Source organism: Schistocerca gregaria, chromosome 2, assembly GCF_023897955.1.
Source record: "Schistocerca gregaria isolate iqSchGreg1 chromosome 2, iqSchGreg1.2, whole genome shotgun sequence".
Taxonomy (NCBI): domain Eukaryota; kingdom Metazoa; phylum Arthropoda; class Insecta; order Orthoptera; family Acrididae; genus Schistocerca; species Schistocerca gregaria.
The window spans coordinates 242,715,166-242,734,689 of NC_064921.1; the positions used below are offsets into that span (position 1 = coordinate 242,715,166).

Genomic DNA, 19,524 nt, shown 5'->3' on the forward strand with positions numbered 1-19,524 from the left:
TGCACATCTGTTGGCAACCTTCTCTTTAAAGCATATATCTGTGTGAGCTCATCAAAGGGTTTACTCAAATGTACAAGTTTCTTCAGTTGATTCTTACAAAACTGTTTCATAGTCCCCTGTGTTTCTCTAAAATTTGGCCCATTCAGGAACTCGCTCTTTATCCTGGCTTGTTCAGTTTCAGACCAGAACCGTTTTAAGAACTCAATTTCAAATTCTGCATAAGACATGTCCATAGAAAAAATTTGATTGGCCCATGACAAAGATTCCCCCTCCAAAAATTTTTTTACAAACTTAATTTTGAAACTTTCACTCATATTGAGCAAAAAATTGTCTCTACAACTCTGCAGCAAGTCAACAGGATGCAAACTACACTCATTAGAAAAGTATTTAACTGGAATATTGGATAATAAGGTACATGTGTTCATTAAATTTTTGTTAGCTACATCATTGCTAAATATTTCAAACTTCTGGTTTAACTCTGATACTGTACTTTTTAATTCATTAACGTCTGTCTTAGTTTCAATTTCGTGGAGTTTTACTGTGTTACTGACTGTTTCCACTTTATCATTCACAACATTCAGTTTCGAATCTACTCTACTTTCAAGATCTACTGCCATAGCTTTTACATTTACACAAACTGTATCTATTTGACTATTAACATTAACAAAACACTTTGCATTTTTCTCTCTGTCTGTGACCAGTTCATTTTTTACCGACTGAATTTTGTTACTGAGACTAGATTTTACATCTCCCACTTTAGATTCTACCGCCAAAATCTTTGTTTCTACTTTGCTAAGTTTCTTGTCTATCTTTGATATATCCTTGCGAAGTTTATTACCCCAAAGTAAGACATTATCAAATTTTTGTTCATAGCTCCTTCTAGACGTGACACTTTCTGATTTATAACCCGAAAACTGTCCGTGACCGTCCGATTCATGCTTTGCAATTGTTCTTCATTAGCTTGTAAGCGGGCTGCAAAAGTCTGATTTAAAGCTAACGATTGTTCCATCATTTGCAACAGTGATTTAATGTCTGACGTCTCATGTTCTGATGAATTAAGACTCTGATCCGCTTCTTTGACTGACTCATCTACCGTTTTTATCGGCATGTCTACATCCCCAAAGACTAACAAATTTTCACATTCCTGCTCGCATTCAGCACCACTTTCCTCTTTCACAATGGTCATTTCCGTGAAATTTCACACACAAAACAATAAAAGGAATAAACAGCACTACACAAATGTACTTATCTTTTAAGTCTGGGTCCCCACTCGTGTGGTCAGTCCACTTTACTGTTTCGTTTCGTCTTGTCTCCCTTGACTTCCATGTATAACACTTCTTTGTACCATGTGGTCATTAGACTGCAAAACAGATTTCGTCAATCCAGTACATATAAATGTCTTAATCCTGGCAAAGAGCCCCCAGTTGTCACGAACCTGCTCTACTGTTCAGGAAAAGTTATCTCCATAAGGACTCTGTTACGGTGTGGCTAATGGCTGTATAGTACTTTAGTAGAGCTGGCCACGATGTCTCCTTTGTTGATGCTGCTGAGTCTGCGTTATCCATGTGGCTTCTTGTTGTCTAGGCGATGATTCCTTTGCTGCTCTGGGTCCAAGAAAAGATGCGGGTTTTTTAATTATTACTGGACTATCGAAATCATGACGCAGTATTCCACGGTTTCTTTGTATCAAAAACACACTTTTATTGTCAAAACTAGACACACAACTACACTCAACCGCAGCCAACACTCAAGTGCCGAAAACCCATTGTAGACCAAAGATCATGGTCATAAGCTACAAAGAACATGTTGTTGTTGTTGTGGTCTTCAGTCCTGAGACTGGTTTTATGCAGCTCTCCATGATACTCTATCACATGCAAGCTTCTTCATCTCCCAGTACCTACTGCAACCTACATCCTCTGAATCTGCTTAGTGTATTCATCTCTTGGTCTCCCTCTACGATTTTTACCCTCCATGCTGCCCTCCAATACTAAATTGGTGATCACTTGATGCCTCAGAACAAGTCCTACCAACCGATCCCTTCTTCTGGTCAAGTTGTGCCACAAACTTCTCTTCTCCCCAATCCTATTCAATACTTCCTCATTAGTTATGTGATCTACCCATCTAATCTTCAGCATTCTTCTGTAGCACCACATTTCAAAAACTTCTATTCTCTTCTTGTCCAAACTAGTTATCGTCCATGTTTCACTTCCATACATGGCTACACTCCATACAAACACTTTCAGAAATGACTTCCTGACACTTAAATCTATACTCGATGCTAACAAATTTCTCTTCTTCAGAAACGGTTTCCTTGCCATTGCCAGTCTGCATTTTATACCCTCTCTGCTTCAAGCATCATCAGTTATTTTGCTCCCCAAATAGCAAAACTCCTTTACTACTTTAAGTGTCTCATTTCCTAATCTAATTCCCTCAGCATCAGCTGGCTTAATTCGACTACATTCCATTATCCTTGTTTTGCTTTTGTTGATGTTCATCTTATATCCTCCTTTCAAGACACTATCTATTCCGTTCAACTGCTCTTCCAAGTCCTTTGCTGTCTCTCACAGAATTACGATGTCATCGGCGAACCTCAAAGTTTTTATTTCTTCTCCATGGATTTTAATACCTACTCCGAATTTTTATTTTGTTTCCTTCACTGCTTGCTCAATATACAGATTGAATAACATAGGGGAGAGGCTACAACCCTGTCTCACTCCCTTCCCAACCACTGCTTCCCTTTCATGCCCCTCGACTCTTATGACTGCCATCTGGTTCCTGTACAAAATGTAAATAGCCTTTCGCTCCCTGTATTTTACCCCTGCCATCTTCAGAATTTGAAAGAGAGTATTCCAGTCAACATTGTCAAAAGCTTTCTCTATGTCTACAAATGCTAGAAACGTAGGTTTGCCCTTCCTTGGAACATACAATTCCAATATCGATTATTGATCGCAACACCTAACTGAGCCCAGTCCACATGCAATGATCTGTCTGCGCAGACATCAGCGCAGATGTCTGTACATGCAAAAGATCGCTGCAAATTTTGTGTTTTCACACGACACAAATCCCAATCTACTCCTCGCCCACCATCTATCGGTGTAGAAAAGAAATATCAGTGGCAAGCGACTACGCTCCCCGTAAACGTCAAAATTTAATTAAGTTATTTTGAAATATAGAAATGGAGGAAGTTCTGTTGTGGTCTGTGTTCATAACTTGTTTTGCAAAAAACATTCAGACCAACCGCAGGAAACAGAGAAAGCGGTAAAAATGGTGTAGACAGTGGCTGCTAAAGCAAAAGCAGTTTTCTCACGTAAATTTACTGTGAGAGTTGCAGGGCGAACCTGTTTTGTTTTACATTACCTCGTGTTCCATTTCCTCACACATTGACACTACAATTTCATCTTCAATTGTACTCCTGCTCGGTCTTGGCATTTCTTAATCACTAAGAAAGCCAAGCAGATCGAAATACCATAACGTTGGCTGGTATACTCCTATACCAGATCTTCTAGATTTCTGAAGTTTGGATAACACTTTTCGGTGAATAGTTCGCTGACAGACTTAATTTACTTGACTTGCCTTCATGAACTCATCCTTCAGGAAAGCGCTTAAATAGCTTCACATGTTTTGGGTATTATTTCACGCAATGCTTGTTTCGATATTGCAGATGAAAATTCCAAATCCTTGTAGCTCCTTCCTGTTGCTAGGAATCTTAATGTTACCGCCAGCCGTTCATGAGGAGAAATTGTCCTTCTCATACAAGTATTTTTTCTCATAATATTAGGGGTTACAAGCTTTAAGACATATAAAAGTTTCGACATCCATCAGCAAATAATTTTGCCAGTTTGCAACGAAATTATTTTTTTATTACCGTTTCTCTGTTTGCCGAGGTGTCAACTGCCTGCAATTTTTCAATTAGAGCATTGTAGGTTGCTGTGTTTTTGTCTCGGTGACTATATTCTTTACTTTTAATCTTCCACAAACATGGGTGGTTTCTATATATTTCAATGAATTCACATACAAACTCTCAAGAACACTGACGAGTATCAGCCATTTTAATGCCCTGTGGCACAAATACAAACAGTAGACTGAGCAAACAGCTGTTTCGTGCCAGATTTGCGGCGATCTCCTGTCCACACGCTCCAACTTGTCTGCGCAGATGTGGTTTGAACCCACAGATTTGAGAGGTTTCGCTCAAACCTCCAACTCCAACTTCCAGGTTTGCACACACCTCAGGTTGGTGCAAATCTTCTGTCCACACGCAACGATCTGTCTGCGCAGATGTGATGTGATCTGTCTGCGCAGATGTGATGTGCGCAGACAGATCGTTGTGTGTGGACGGGCCGTTAGTATTATCTTAAGCAAAAGCTTTTTTAACACAACTTTAGTGTATAATAAAATAAAATGATGTCTATTTGTCAGTTCCATTACACTGTGAATCTATAATGGACATACAGTTCCCATATTAGGATTAGGTAACTTCAAAATTGCTGTGCAAATGTGGCATCACAAGCATTTTGGGTAATAGCATCATGAAGTGTAGCACTTCTGTATAAAAGTCCACAAGAACACTTGGGTTTGCAATGTCTGGTAAGACCCTGTAATTTGTTTGTTTGATTGGTCAACTTTCTACTTTAACCGAATGAACCTTCAATCGGCAGCTGTGACATACACTTGAGATTCAAAGTGTGTGTTTAATCATTCCATTGCTGACTCATAAATAACATCCTCTGGGCAAGAATCCGGGAATAATTTAAGACAGAAACGACAAACTTCGGTATCAGAATTAGAGAGAGAGAGAGAGAGAGAGAGAGAGAGAGAGAGAGAGAGAGAGAGAGAGAGAGAGCTTTGTGCTGCGTATTTTATGTTGTAAGCAGAGAAGTGCACCTTGAGTTGCCCATGGTATTCAGCCCAGTCCTCTTGATGTCCAACAAATTATCCAGACTTGGGTACAGAAGTAGCTTGATGCTGCACAGCTGCCATAGTTAGTACCTGCATCAGTTGTGTCGCTCTGCAGAAGTAGTTGAATCTGCTGCCCCTGTACGCAAACAGCTTGTCAGAGAAAATTCCAGTATGGAACATGTTAAAAAAGAGCTCACAATCACAGTAAACGATGTTGCCACTTGTTGGCAGAAGAAGAACACAGAAACCTAGATTTTGAAACAAATTGTTGCCAATGTTGTCACATCTACAGTTTAGTTAAATTCAGCCCTAAACAAATAAAGATGCAACTATAAATGACTGTTTATTAATGAAAACAAATACATAACTTACATAGGACATGTGGCCCTTATGTAGGACAGTACAACAATGAGCGTAAAACCACTAAAAACACACAACTCTGTGTCCAGTTCACTGGCAGTACAGTACAGTAATAGGTAGACACACTGTGTGGACAGCATGGGCAGTGCTTTGTCCACTGGCACTTGTTGACACACACACACACACACACACACACACACACACACACACACACACACACAAAGAAATAGCTCCATGAAGCTCTGTGATACAAGACTTGTGGTGAAATAAAGAATGCACACGCACCACAACCACAACAAGGTAATGAAGAGGACAGAGAGGTCATGGTTGACCACCTCTGCAGAAGCTTGGGCTTGTGGCCCACTGGCCCTGAACCCAAGATCCTCTAGAGATGCCCGGAGGCCAGTTGTAGTCACTCCAGAGATACCCCCAGTTGGATAGTACAATTTCAAGCTCTAGCAGCTTGAGGTATAGCATTGACCCACAGACAAGGTGCTAGATGCAGATGAGGCTGGATGGCCCATGTTGGGCCATCAGCTGATGTGGTGTATGCCTTGGTGTGGCAGCAGTTGAAGCCAGTGTACTGCTAGTACTGTGATGTGAGTATTTGTGGTAAAGTTTTCCAGCTTTGTTGTGACTGGGCCCCTCCTTTGATCATGTAGGGACAGAGGGGGTATGTTGCCAGCCTGAGGTAATTCTGTGGCACTGTGACACTTCAGCATATTCCAACCTTGACATCAAAACGTGACAGGTAGCTGTCTGGCCCACCAAGCCATGGGTTGTGAAGTCTGTTTGGCGTGCTGTTGGTGCAGCATATAATTCTTTTATGATATTTTTACTTATATAGTGCTTTTACGATTATTTATATACATTCTGTAATTATTGATTATACAAGTATAAAACTGTATACAATTTGGTTTATCATCTACATTTTTATATGAAAAAATTGAGATATTTTATTGCTAAGAACAATGAAGTACCCAATACTTGTGAATATTGATCCTATTTTTTGCAACTATGAAAAATAATTTCAAGGAATAGCAAAAACCTCTTATTAGTGTCCAAAAATGTTATCTGCTTGACTGCATAACAAAATATCAAATTCCTGAAAAGACAACATTTAAAATCAATACATGTACATGTATTGGATGGCCACTTACAGTAGTAAATATCTTTTTCTATTTGGGAAGCAAAGTAACAGATGATGGACAAAGTAGGGAGGATATAAAATGTAGGCTGGCAATGGGAAGAAAAGCGTTTCTGAAGAAGATAAATTTGTTAACATCGAGTATAGATTTAAGAGTCAGGAAGTTCGTTCTGAAGGTATTTGTTTGGAGTGTAGCCATATGTGGATGTGAAAAATGGATGATAAACTTTTTAAACAAGAACGGAATAGAAGCTTTTGAAATGTGGTTATACGGAAGAATGCTGAAGATTTGATGTGCTGATTAACAGAACTGTTGCCATAAAAAGTGCTAAAACTGTAGCTATAAAAACAAGTGGACTTGAAATAACGCACTACACTGTTGTGCTTTCATGTTTTTCTGATGGTATTTAACTTAATCCAGTGATCATTTTCAAGCACTCTGAAATACCACGAGGAGTTGTTCATGTTATGTGGCAATAGTTGGATGGAAGGGGCTGGTAAGAAAACATGAATTAACAGTGTGTGGAAGTGGAGGAAAGGCACTTTATTGAAGAAGAGTTCTCTTCTTGTGCAATTTCAGTTTAGTAGTCATTCAAAAAATTCTGGAAAGAGAAACTGAGACAGGGAAATACAGATCTTGCTGTTATTTTGGAGGACTTACTTCACTTAATTTATTTATTTACACATCAAGTTCCATATGACCAAATTGAGGAGCAAATCTCCAAGGTCATGGAACTTATCAGTACATGACATTACAACATAAGAGTAATAACAGATAAAAATAAAATCTTTATGAACCTGCAAAAAGTCAATCCATAAGTTTAAGTAAACGCAATCAACAATGCAACAAGAATCAGCTTAATTTTTCAAGGTACTCCTCTACTGAAATGGAGGAGAGACCCATGAGGAAACTCTTCAGTTTCGATTTGAAAGTGCATGGATTACTGCTAAGATTTTGAATTCAAGTGGAAGCCTATTGGTAATGGAAGCAGCATTATATTGCACACCTTTCTGCACAAGAGTGAAGGAAGTCCGATCCAAATGCAGTTTTGATTTCTGCAGAGTATTAACTGAGTGGAAACTGCTTATTCTTGGGAATAAGCTAACATTGTTAACACAAAATGACAGTAAGGAATATATATGTATACACTGAGAGGCCAATGTCAAAATACCCAGACTAGTGAACAGGGGTCGACAAGAGGTTCATGAACTTACACCACTTGTTGCCCGAACCACCCATTTCTGAACCAAAAATATCCTTTTAGAATTGGAAGAGTTACCCCAAAATACAATACCATACAACATAAGCAAATGAAAATAAGCAAAGTAGACTAATTTTTGTGTTGAACAATCACTTACTTCAGATATTGTTCAAATAGTAATAATGGCAGCACTAAGTCTTTGAACAAGATCCTGAACGTGGGCTTTCCATGACTGTTTACTATCTATCTGAACACCTAGAAATTTGAACTGTTCAGTTTCACTAATCATAAGCCTATTCTGTGAAATTAGAATGTTGATTTTTGTTGAATTGTGTGTTAGAAACTGTAAAAACTGAGTCTTACTGTGATTTAGCATTAGTTTATTTTCTACAAGCCAACAAGTTATGTCATGAACTTCACTCTTTGAAACAGAGCCAATATTGCACCCAGCATCCTTTATACCAAGCTAGTGTCATCAGCAAACAGAAATACTTTAGAGTTACACATAAAACTAGAGGGCATGTCATTTATATAAATAAGGAACAGGAGTAACCCCAACACAGATCTCTGGGGCACCCCCCATATGACTGTACCCCACTCAGACCCCACATGACAGTCATTCTCAGCACTGTAAATACGGACCTTTTGCTGTCTGTTGCTAAAGTATTAGGAGAGAGGTCAACTGTTGCGTGAATGTAGGGGGGGGGGGGGGGGGGGGGGGGGATTGATGGTCCAATGTAGATGTGTGATGCAGCCAAGACCAGGAAATAAGCATAAGTGAAGGAAGGTCCAGGAATAAACATATTGGTGGAAGTGTGTGGGACACAGAGTGAAACTACTGTTGTCTGCGCAGGCACTTTACTATGTGTTGTAAGCCAGCAAGGCTATTGCTACAGGGTGACTCAGAGTTAGAGCATCGCAGGGTGCATGATAAGTAGGCAGAAAGTCTGTATGGATCGTGAGGTGTCAAAATTACTAACACTGCGCACCATTCTAAGTGGGCATGACCACTTACAAACTGTCTGTCTAAGTGAGTGGCCACCACCCAACTGTGACCAAGAGACTGCTGGACCATGCAGTTGCTGAGCATGCTACACAACATGGTGTGCCTGACTTCAGTGACTGCTTCACAGACTGTGCCATCTAGATTTTTCCCACCAGCACCAACATTTCTGAATTGCCCTTGAGGGAATTCTTCCTAGAACATATCGTTCATTCCTGTAACACTCGGCTGCTCCAACCTCCACTAGTCTGTATACATATGCATCTGTTGCCTTCCCTACTCCCATTCCAGCCTCAGACATGCCTGATTCCTCCAGTGCACCTGTATAGTCCTTTCCTCTTCTCTGCTTTTATCCTCTCCTCTCCTCTTTTTCTCCCCCAAGCACAGTCCGCCAAGGGTACATGAGCTGCCCACCATTCTATGCCTGCCATATCCCTGCAAACATCAATAGACAGCATCTTGCCTCATCCCCAACCTACCATGTTCACCCTCTGTGCTGCACACCTACTCCATACCACCATACTGCTTACTGCATCTGTGCCTCAGTAAGTGGAGGTGATGGTGGCGGTTCGAGTTTTATTATTAATGTGCAATACAGTGTGATAGTGACAACAGCTTGTGAAACGAATATATAAACATCAGCTTCCTGGCATAGTCCATCTATTAGACATGCAATTTATATTTCAGGCCAAGCTTCTAAAACAAGCAAAGCTGCCATCAGTCTGAAGATTGTATAGAACACCACAGTGCTTTAACAAGTATGTTCCTGTTCGAGGAGGTACACCATTGCCTTCCTCCTATCCCTGAACTGACTTAACTGGCCAGTTATAGGAGGACGTACAGATTAACATGGATTCTAAATCACAGTGCAGATTGGCATTTTTCACATCAGTAAACATTACAAAAATTGAATGAAGTATTGAGTGATACATTAAAATCCTAGAATTGACCAGGGATTAAACACAAAACCTTGGTATTTTTAGTCTGGCACTTTACCATTAGGCACCGAGCTGAAACCCCATTCATCTGTGACAGTAAAATTGAGACATATGCATCACATATACTTATATATCTTATAAGATGCCTTCTCTAAATTGGAGGGGGAGTTCCTACTGTGGTCCAGAAATTGCTTCATTATTTTATTTATTTATTATCATGCCAGAAGTACGAAGTATGTTATCAACAAAAGGAAATTGATCATTGATATCAGTTTATACAATGGTTGACCAGAAATTGGCCATGTCGAGTGCATTCTGTGTCACCCTCATCAGGTCTCTCATGGTGCATGTGGCTGGAGATGAAAATGTTGTAGGAGATGGTTGTTAGTTTGCACAGCACCACACTTACAAAAAACTGACTCCACAGGAAGGCCCCACTTGTGTATTTTGGTCTTATATCTTGTGGTATTAGAGTATAATTTGTTGAGAGGCTTCCTTGTTGTCCACTTCCCTGAGTGACCAGGAGGGAGTTCTTCATTCAGAACCGCCCACTTCTCCAAATGTTGTCATTTACCCCACCTTTTTGCGATCCTTGCTTTTTGTGGTGTTCCTATGAGAGCTGAAGTAGTTGTCAAGAATCTCTTTCATGGTTTCAGCAGAGGATCTTCTGCCTGATGGCCTTATAAAGTTTGGGCTTCTGTCGTTGTGATCTTGCTTGCCTCCCATCTAGCAGCTACCTTGCTTCTACATTTCAGGAGGGGCTATGCCAGCAAGACAGTGGAGTTTATCTATGTGTGGAGATCTTAAACAACCCATGACAATCCAAAAAGTCTCATTAAGCCCCACATCTATGTTTCTGGCAGGACTTGTACCATGCCGAAAATGCATATTCAGCACTGGACTGACACAGTGCTAGCGCGCTAGTTCTCATGATGCATGGGTGAGCTCCCCAAGTGGTACCAGTCAGTTTCTGCACTATCTTGTTTCTGCCATATGCTGCCTGTTTCATGTTTAGGCAGTGTTTCGTACATGTAAGCGTATGGCCTAGAATCACTCCCAGCTATTTTGGAGCTGGAGAGAATTAAAGACCAGTTTACTCCCAGATGATTTGAAGAGTTGTAGCTGCTTGCTTGTTCCTGAGGTTGAATACACAGGTCTAAGTTTTGGCAGGATTCAGCTTTAGTTTATTTTCATTATAGTAGATGGTTAATTCTTCCAGGGATTTAGACAACATTTGTTTCATCTTTGTAAAACAGTCAGCCTGAGCAGTTATTACACAAACATCAGCACACAAAAAAATCTCTGGGTTCCGTCAGACAGTGGTTGATTGTTATTGTAGATGTTGAATAACAATGGTGCAAGCACACTGCCTTATGGTAACCCATTCGCCTGTGTCCTCCATCTGCTTCTTTGTCCCTAAAATTCTACAAAGAATGTCCGGGACAACACAGCAGTAACTATGTAATGACTACTACATTGCGGAAGAGCCTGCACAGATTATTATTATTATTATTATTATTAGTAGTAGTGGGAATGGTCAGATACAAAGCACTGGCGGTACAGAAGTAAGGAGTCCAACAGTCAAGTGAAACCAAAACAATAATTATAATGCAGCAGTTTTAATTTGGTCGATTGTAGGTGAGTGTGCAGGGTGTGGATGATGCAAGTGTCACTACAGAAGGAGCGGTGCAGAGAAAGCATGTTTTGTAAGAAGTGTCTGCCCTCAATGTGGATAGACAACTGTTTCCAAAGAAAATACTTATTCATTTTAATGTTTAGTTAGTAGCAGGAGGGGAAAGAGAAGGGGAGTCTTACTAACAAATATCTGATTACATTTAGGGGTAATGGACCCAGAAATGCTGCTTATAACTGTGCTAGAGAGATCATGAAAAAAATTAGGGAACTTGAAAGTGGTAACTATTCTGAAAACAACAGTATTTCAGCTAAAGTACTAAAATCTTTTGTTACCTGACAGTGTCTCATTAGTTACCTTTGTAACCAGCCCATGAGTCAAGGTGCATTTCTTGAAAAACTGAAATATGCATTAGTAACACCCAATTATAAAAGTATAGGTAATTAAATTGTAGGTTCTGGGTTATGAATTGTACCTTGTCTGTCAATATGTATGTAGTGACCATATTAGCCGGAAAGTTGCACTCACCTAGTAATCTTCTGTCACCAGAATAAGGAGAAATTAATCTTCTTCACTTATTGTAAGTGCTTTTTTGCCTAATTGATGATGTAAATTAAAACAAAGGGAATGGGGGAAACCTAGAGATCAGTAATAGTCAGTGATTAAAATGAACTTCAGGCATATTACAGAATAAGACACAAATGTAAGGCAGTCCTGTGACAATGTTTTATTGAGTCCACCCACAATTCTAATTAACTTGGCTAGCTGCTGCCATCTGTAGGACAAGTAATTAACTTTAAGTGCCCCAAGACACAATAGAAACTAAACAAGAATGTGTCCAGTCACTAGAGAGAGTGAGAACAGTTAAATCAAGATGCATTAAGAAAAGGCGAGAGAGAGAGTGAGAACAGTTAAATCAAGATGCATTAAGAAAAGGTGGGACTGTTAACCATGTATTCTGAAATATTATCACAGAGACAATGACAGAAAGGTGAAGCCTATGGCATTGATATTGGTGGAATCATGATTGGGGATGCTTGCAGAGCAATCGGCATGATTGAACTGTAACAACCAATATAGTTGTTGCAAGTGTATTATTGCAAAACATGCAAATCAAACTGGACTGCCTTAATACAAGGCTATTTCCAAGGTAATGGGAGACAATGCTTGTGTATCAAAGTGGCACCAACTTGCACACTAGTGGTGTCATATCCAAGATCTGCAATTGAAAAGGCTCTGAGTGTGTTGTCTCTCCACTTTTGTAAACTCAGGCACCACATCATAGTATGCATCTGAGGATAAAAAGAGGTTTCTGAAGACAACATGATGGGGTGGAAGTGGAACTGTTGTTGCTGCATCAGACCATATGGTGGCACAATGTGTTGGGTGTATAGTTGGGAGATCTGTCTTGGTGCCAATTCTCAGAATGTGGGAGGAGTTTGTGCCCCCCTACACCGGCATGTCTCCAGCTTAAATTCAGAGTTAATGGTACTGAACTTAACTGATCATCACCATATTATGTACTTTCTAAGTTAATTAAATGATGATTGTGAAAATTAATTCGCTTCGCAATTTGATGCTGTTGCATGTAGGCAAGCTATTGGTGGTGTCCATTGGCGTGAGAAAATTAACTCCTATTACATAAAATGATTGATGTAGTATAATGACTTCTTAATTAATTGGCAGTCAGCTCTGTGATTACAATCAGTGAACTTGAAATTTTGCAAGTAACTTGAATCTGTGATTGAAATTATGAAATTAATTTTATTCAGCTCGCTTTCTTTTTGTTAGGGACTGGACTGTGTGTCTTTTGTGGCTGTGCCTTCTGTGTTGTAGGCTTCTGAAAAGTCTTTGCAGTTCATTGTGTATCCTCTGTTCCCAAAAATACTGAAAAGGTTGCTTACAAGTTAATAATAAAGTGTCCATAATTCAGCCACCATTTAACATCTGTTCAGATAAGCTTCCTTGAGGACTTCTCTACTGTGAAAGCATTCTATCGCCCTTAATAGTCAGTTACATGAGACCAAATAAGAAAAATAACCTTGTTCACATTTTCCTTGATCACGCCAAGGACTTTGATTAAGTAGATTATGAATCTTGTTAGGAACTAAGATAGTTTGGTGTTAAGGCCGTTTCTTTTGGCTTGGATGGAGTATAACCATAAAAAAAGGAAACAGAGTGTCACATTACCAAATGATACAACAGGAATAAGACAACATTCAAAGTGGAGAACCCCTTATTATGATCCCCTGTGGCAAGATGGTGGCCAAGTCTCTCCACGAAAAAACATAAATTTCAGTAGTAAAAGCAAAACATGTGCATGTTGTAAGAATGAAATACTGAATGAACGGATATCCAGTCTACAGTTTACGATCGACACTCAAATGGTGGAAATAAGTAAAATACAATCTGAAAAATGTGAGACTCTAATGAAGAAAGAAGACTTGGTCTCGAGAAAATGGAAGATAATGACTGAAGAAAGTTGTACTCAGAGGGTAAAAGATCTGAAACACAGTGAAAATTTAGTGCCAAAAAAAAAAAAAAAAAAAAATCTTTTGAAGTGCTTTCTGCCGTGGATTCAGTCAACATGTCGGAAAGGGTTCAAAAGTTGGAAAACGAAGTAGGCAAACCGTTGCTCATTGTAAGTAGGTCAACAGGGAAAATACTGCATCAGGAGATATTCTAAAAACTCCGAAAATAAGTGTGCACGCCTACACTACCACAGACTTCAGTGCAACAAAGGAAACTACGTTAAAAAATGCATCTCCAGTGAAACTGCAAACTGAAGAACATTTAGAATACATGCGGCAAAAAAACAATACTAGTCAGGTGAGAAGAAGAACCTTAAATCCTGTGGTTACAAAAAGTGTGAAACACAAAACAATCTGTGTGTTAGGTGATAGTCATGGCCGTGAAATTTCTGCAATATTGATGAGAACATGTAGTTTCAAGGCACCTGGTTTCATAAAGCCAATGGCTCCATTGAGTGAAATAATGGACCTAACAACATCAACTGATGTAGCTAGTTTGAATAAAGACGATTTCGCGGTGTTAATAGGGGGATCAAACGATGTCTATAGAAATGAGACAGACAAGGTTATTATAGAAATGAGAAAATGTTTAAGTAATTTAACCCACACAAATGTACTCATTGTGAACATCCCACATCGTCATGATTTACCACTCTGGTCGTGTGTGAACTGCGACATTAATGTTGCAAACGAGTGTATCACTGAAATATGCACTCACTTTAAGAATATCGATGTTGTAGATATAAACAGATTGGAACGAAGGTTCCATACAGTCCATGGACTTCATTTAAATGCGCCAGGAAAGAAATTACTAACACTAGAATTTTTAATCTCTTACTGGCGAAGGAAACCTGGGAAAGCATGCCACTCAGAACAATGTTGATAGCATCTACATGAGTTTTCAGAGCATCTTTATTCACTATTTTAATGTAGCATTTTCAAAATTAGTAAAGACAGTAAAACCTAACAATAATAAGCAATGGGTAACTAAAGGCATAAAAATTTCCAGTGAGAGAAACAGATTTCTGCAGTACTGTTGTAAGAAATATAGAGTAACCCAAGAATTCGCAGATCATTTGAAAGAATCTATGGTAGACTAGTCAAAGAGGCAAAAATTATGTGGAATGACAATTTGATAAGAAACTCATCTTACAAAATGTGATCCACGTGGAAAGTTATAAAGAAAGAAACTTGTAGTTCAGCTCCAAAGAAAAAGAATGTATCATTAACACTAGAAGACTCAAATTCAGCTGTGGAAAAATTCAATGACTACTTCACTTCACTAGCTAAGACCTTACTCAAGTACATTATCAAGGACCAGTCCAAAGTTTCTCCAGCAAGTCAGTGATCTTGACTGCTTCTATGTATGTTTATGAAACAAACCCGAATGAAATTATAAGTCAAATTAAATCATTAAGCAATAAAATGTCAAGTATTCTTGATGAAGCACCTGATTTCATATTAAAATATTAAAAGCATGTGCTCACCACATAGCAAATCCCCTTGCAAAAATTTACAACCTCTCTTTAAAAACTGGTGTATTTCCAGATATCTTTAAAATAGCAGAAGTCTCACCACTGCTAAAAAAAGGTTCTTCTGAAAAAATATCAAACTACCGACCGATGTCACAGTTAAGTTCCTTCTCAAAAATTCTAGAAAAACTCTTCTATGACAGACTTTTAAGTTTCATAAATAAATATGCACCTCTTACAGTACAACAACGTGGTTTTAGAAAGTCTAAATCTACACAGACAGCAATTTTCGAATTCTTAGACTGCATTTTAAAATCCCTTACCAACATAAATTAGCTGCAGGTATTTTTCTAGACCTATCAAAAGCCTTTGATGTCCTGGAGCATAACATTCTGCTTGAAAGATTAGAAAGATGAGGAGCCAGAGGTGTAGCACATAGCTGGTTGTGTTCATACCTAGAAAACTGCAGGCAGAAGTATCACTTCAATATGAATTCAACAAAATGAATAAAACAAGAAACAGCTCCTTTCTTTCTACCAAATTACCAATAAAATATGGTGTACTGCAGGGCCCAATCTTAGGTCCACAATTCTTCTTGATTTATGTGGGCGACTTAGTTGAATGTATGAGCCCCGCAAAAGCTATCATGTTTGCCAATGACACCAGCGTATTGCTCACTGGATCCAGCCCAGAAACTTTGCAGTCCACAACAGAAAGTTCTATGAAAAGACTTCCTGAGTGGTTCACAAAAAACAGACTCATTATAAATACTGAAAAAACTGTGTGTGTTGATTTTCATTTAATTCCTTCAACTAATCAAATGTCTATTAAGCACAATTAAAAAATGATCCCCTAGAAAATGTAAGTGTCACAAAAGTTTTGGGTCTATGGGTTCAGAAAGACTTAAAGTGGGACACACGTATAATTAACTTGTCTAGGAAAAGTATCATCTGTGTGCTATGACCTAAGAATTTTAAAGGCTACAACAAGCAAAACAATAGTACTGCCGGCATACTATGCACAGTTCCACTCACTAGTACGATATGGGATCGTATTCTGGGGATACTCAACTCACAGTGTAAAGGTTTTTAGAATGCAAAAAAGAGCTCTAAGAATAATTTGTGGCCTTAAAAAGATGGAGTCATGTGAATCCCATTTTACTGAGCTTTGTGTCCTAAATGTTCCAAGTTTATTAATTTATAAAACTGTCTTGTTCACTAGGGACTAGCTCCTGAAAACAGGCAAACTGCTACAGAACAAACATGTACACAACTATAGTACCAGAGGGCAATCAAATAGACATCAAAAATATCACAGAACAACCAGCTATCAGAGGAGCATAATTAACATTGGTGTAATACTACACAATAAGATACCAGAGGAAATAAAAAATACTACTCATCCAATATTTAAAGCTAAACTAAAGGCATTTCTAGCAAAGCACTGTTTCTATTCTGTCAGAGAATTTCTGAATAGGGAACAAAACTAATTGTAATAGGTACTCATTTTTAATTTGCCTACTATTTTGCTAATGCTATGTATTATTGTAACTTATCTTTGACCTGTCCAATATCAATTGTACAATTTGTGCTCCAGGGTTCTTTATTACCACAGTTAGCATGATTATCATTCTTTCTCTCTTTCCTTACCACAGTTAGCATGATTATCATTCTTTCTTTCTTTCTCTCTTTAGCTTCAGACACAGGGAATGTTTGATATCCAGATTTGACTGTGACTGCTCTTTTTAGAAAAGAACATAACCTTTGCCCCCCCCTCCCCCCCTCTCTCCCCCCCCCCCTCTCTCTCTCTCTCTCTCTTTCTGTTTTTCAAAACTTTGAAAGTATAATGTAGCCAAGTGGCATAATTGTTATATGGTTAGATGTCTGGATTTACCTAGTGAACCTGTCCGCTTTTTTGATAATATTCAGGTAATGTAGACTATTGTGAAAATACATTGAGAGAAATTTTTGTTGAAGAATAGCTTAATGAACTTTGCCATTGATTGAATTCCTCTTTTCTTTTCAGTAATAGTTGAGGAAGCAGCGGAAGTGCTGGAGTCCCATGTTGTTGTCTCTTTGACAAAGGACTGTGAACATCTTATTCTCATAGGTGTGTATGAGTACTGTTCAGTTTTTTGACTGTTACTGATAGTTCAGGTAGATTATTGTGTGGAGAATAGCTTCTTACTGTTTATATTGTAGCTTATGGTTATTCAGTGATGATTTCATTGAACAGGTCACCAGAATATTTCATATACTGTTGTGTAATTTAAATTCCTCAGATTTGTTGGAAATGGATTTTGTTAAAAGCAATGACTGTGTATAATTGATTATTTCTAAGGCATCTTTGATCTCGATAAAAAACTATTACTTTTCAGGTGATCACAAACAACTGCAACCTTCAACTGCAGTCTATGAGCTAGGAAAAAAATTTAATTTTGACATTTCGTTGTTTGAAAGGATGCTGCGGAATGGGATGCATTATGATTGTTTAGAAGTTCAGCACAGGATGAGACCAGATATAGCAAACCTTATCTCGCCAACAATTTATCCAACATTGAGAAGTGCTCCATCTGTTTTTCATTATAAAAACGTGAAAGGTGTCACAAAAAACCTCTTTTTCATTGACCACAGATTTCATGAAGAAGAGGTAAGTGATATAAGTATGGGAAGATAAAGTTCTTGTAGAATGTAAATAATATAGCAGGGAACATAACAACACACCATATAATACAGGTTTTGACTTGTCAGCTTGCACTTAACGAAGACTGAAAACTATGCTAACTTTTGGACAAATCCTATGGTGAGTGTTCTCTCTCTCTCTCTCTCTCTCTCTCTCTCTCTCTCTCTCTCTCACACACACACACACACACACACACACACACACACACACACACACACACACACACACCTATACATCTGTATTGTGCTGGGTCAGGCAGCCTTACGTGTGTGTGTGTGTGTGTGTGTGTGTGTGTGTGTGTGTGTGTGTGTGTGTGTGTGTGTGTTTTCGCATATTATACAAATTATAAATTGACCTAAAGACTTTCATTAAACTAAAAAATGAAAACACGTGGCATATATGCAATTGGAAGTCTGATACTTCCCTGTGCTGTTTACATGCAAGGAATAAAACACATTGCTATATTTCAGGTCTTATGAAATTGTGAGCCCTTTTTTTCTGTTAAAAGTTGAAGAGACAGAAATGAAAAAAAAAAAAAGAAAATACTTAACTCAAATAGATTAGTGAAGGAATATGTATAGAAAGATTTTCCTGAATTACTTTAAGTGAATGCTTTGTTGGTCCCTTGTGCCATGCCATAACCTATTTCTTTTATGTAGTTTTACAACAGAGTTTCTTCTCTACCCTTTATGACACCAATCTGAATAAAATATTTAACTCTGAGTAGGAAGTTTCTGTAATTAGCATGATTTAAACAAAATCAGTGTATTCTCAATACATAGCTCAAAAAATTCAGAGCATCGATTGAGGTTATTTTTGCAAAATAAATGAATAACATTGTTGTAAACTTATGAGACAGAATTGCTGGCCAGTTACATAACTTGAAAAGAAATCTCAGTATTGCCACTAGGTGCACATAAAAGTGTGTACACTGTCCTAGGTTTTGGAACTAACTGTGACTGGCCCTCCAAAATTCCTAAATTCTTCACACCTAACGTAGATACCCATAACATGATCATTCAGTGGAGTTGGATTGGTTGTTAGTGTCACCTGTTTTCGGTGAGTGAATTTAACTTCATACCACATTGGAAGTGTTAGCGAAGCAAGTGTACACGACCTCAGCGATCACCTTTTGTAATGTATATTTACCTCGAGGCAGGCCACTTACATACATTGAGTTGACCACTTTAATGCAACAACTGTGCCTCCCTTATCTCGTACCTGGGGACTGCAATGCACACCATCTTCTGTGGGAGAGTACCACTTTGACAGGGGCCTTCTCTTTGACCAGCTTCTTACAGACCATGATCTGTGTGTATTCCTATCCACACCAGTGCCACCCATGACATCTTTTCAGCTATTTACGTTACGATCTCTTCGCCTAATCTCTTGGCTTCACTACACTGGTCACTATATGATGATCTTCAGGATAGTGAGCACATTTTGGTGATCCTGTGACCTCCTTGCCACTGCCTGATAGACCGATTACCATGTTGGTTACTTTAGATACCCAAATGGCAGTTGTATGTATCTGCCATTAGCTTCCCCACCTCTCTGGCCATCTGCTGACGGCTGCGCCGGTGCCGTTCTGCCCATGTAGGCAATTGCTGACAGTACGCCACATTTTAATGTCCTGTCCAAATTTTAATACACTGCGCAT

The 19,524-nt window shown here is 38.7% G+C and overlaps 1 protein-coding gene across 2 annotated transcripts in view; it reads left to right on the forward strand.

Moving 5' to 3' along the window:
* Nucleotides 1-19,524, forward strand: part of LOC126336770 (NFX1-type zinc finger-containing protein 1-like) — a 448,808-nt gene that overhangs the window by 143,601 nt on the left and 285,683 nt on the right. For both annotated transcript variants that reach the window (XM_050000781.1, XM_050000782.1), the window contains exons 4-5: nt 17,208-17,291; nt 17,560-17,831. In XM_050000781.1, the coding sequence (XP_049856738.1) occupies nt 17,208-17,291; nt 17,560-17,831 (356 nt within the window). The remainder of the gene's footprint in view (nt 1-17,207; nt 17,292-17,559; nt 17,832-19,524) is intronic.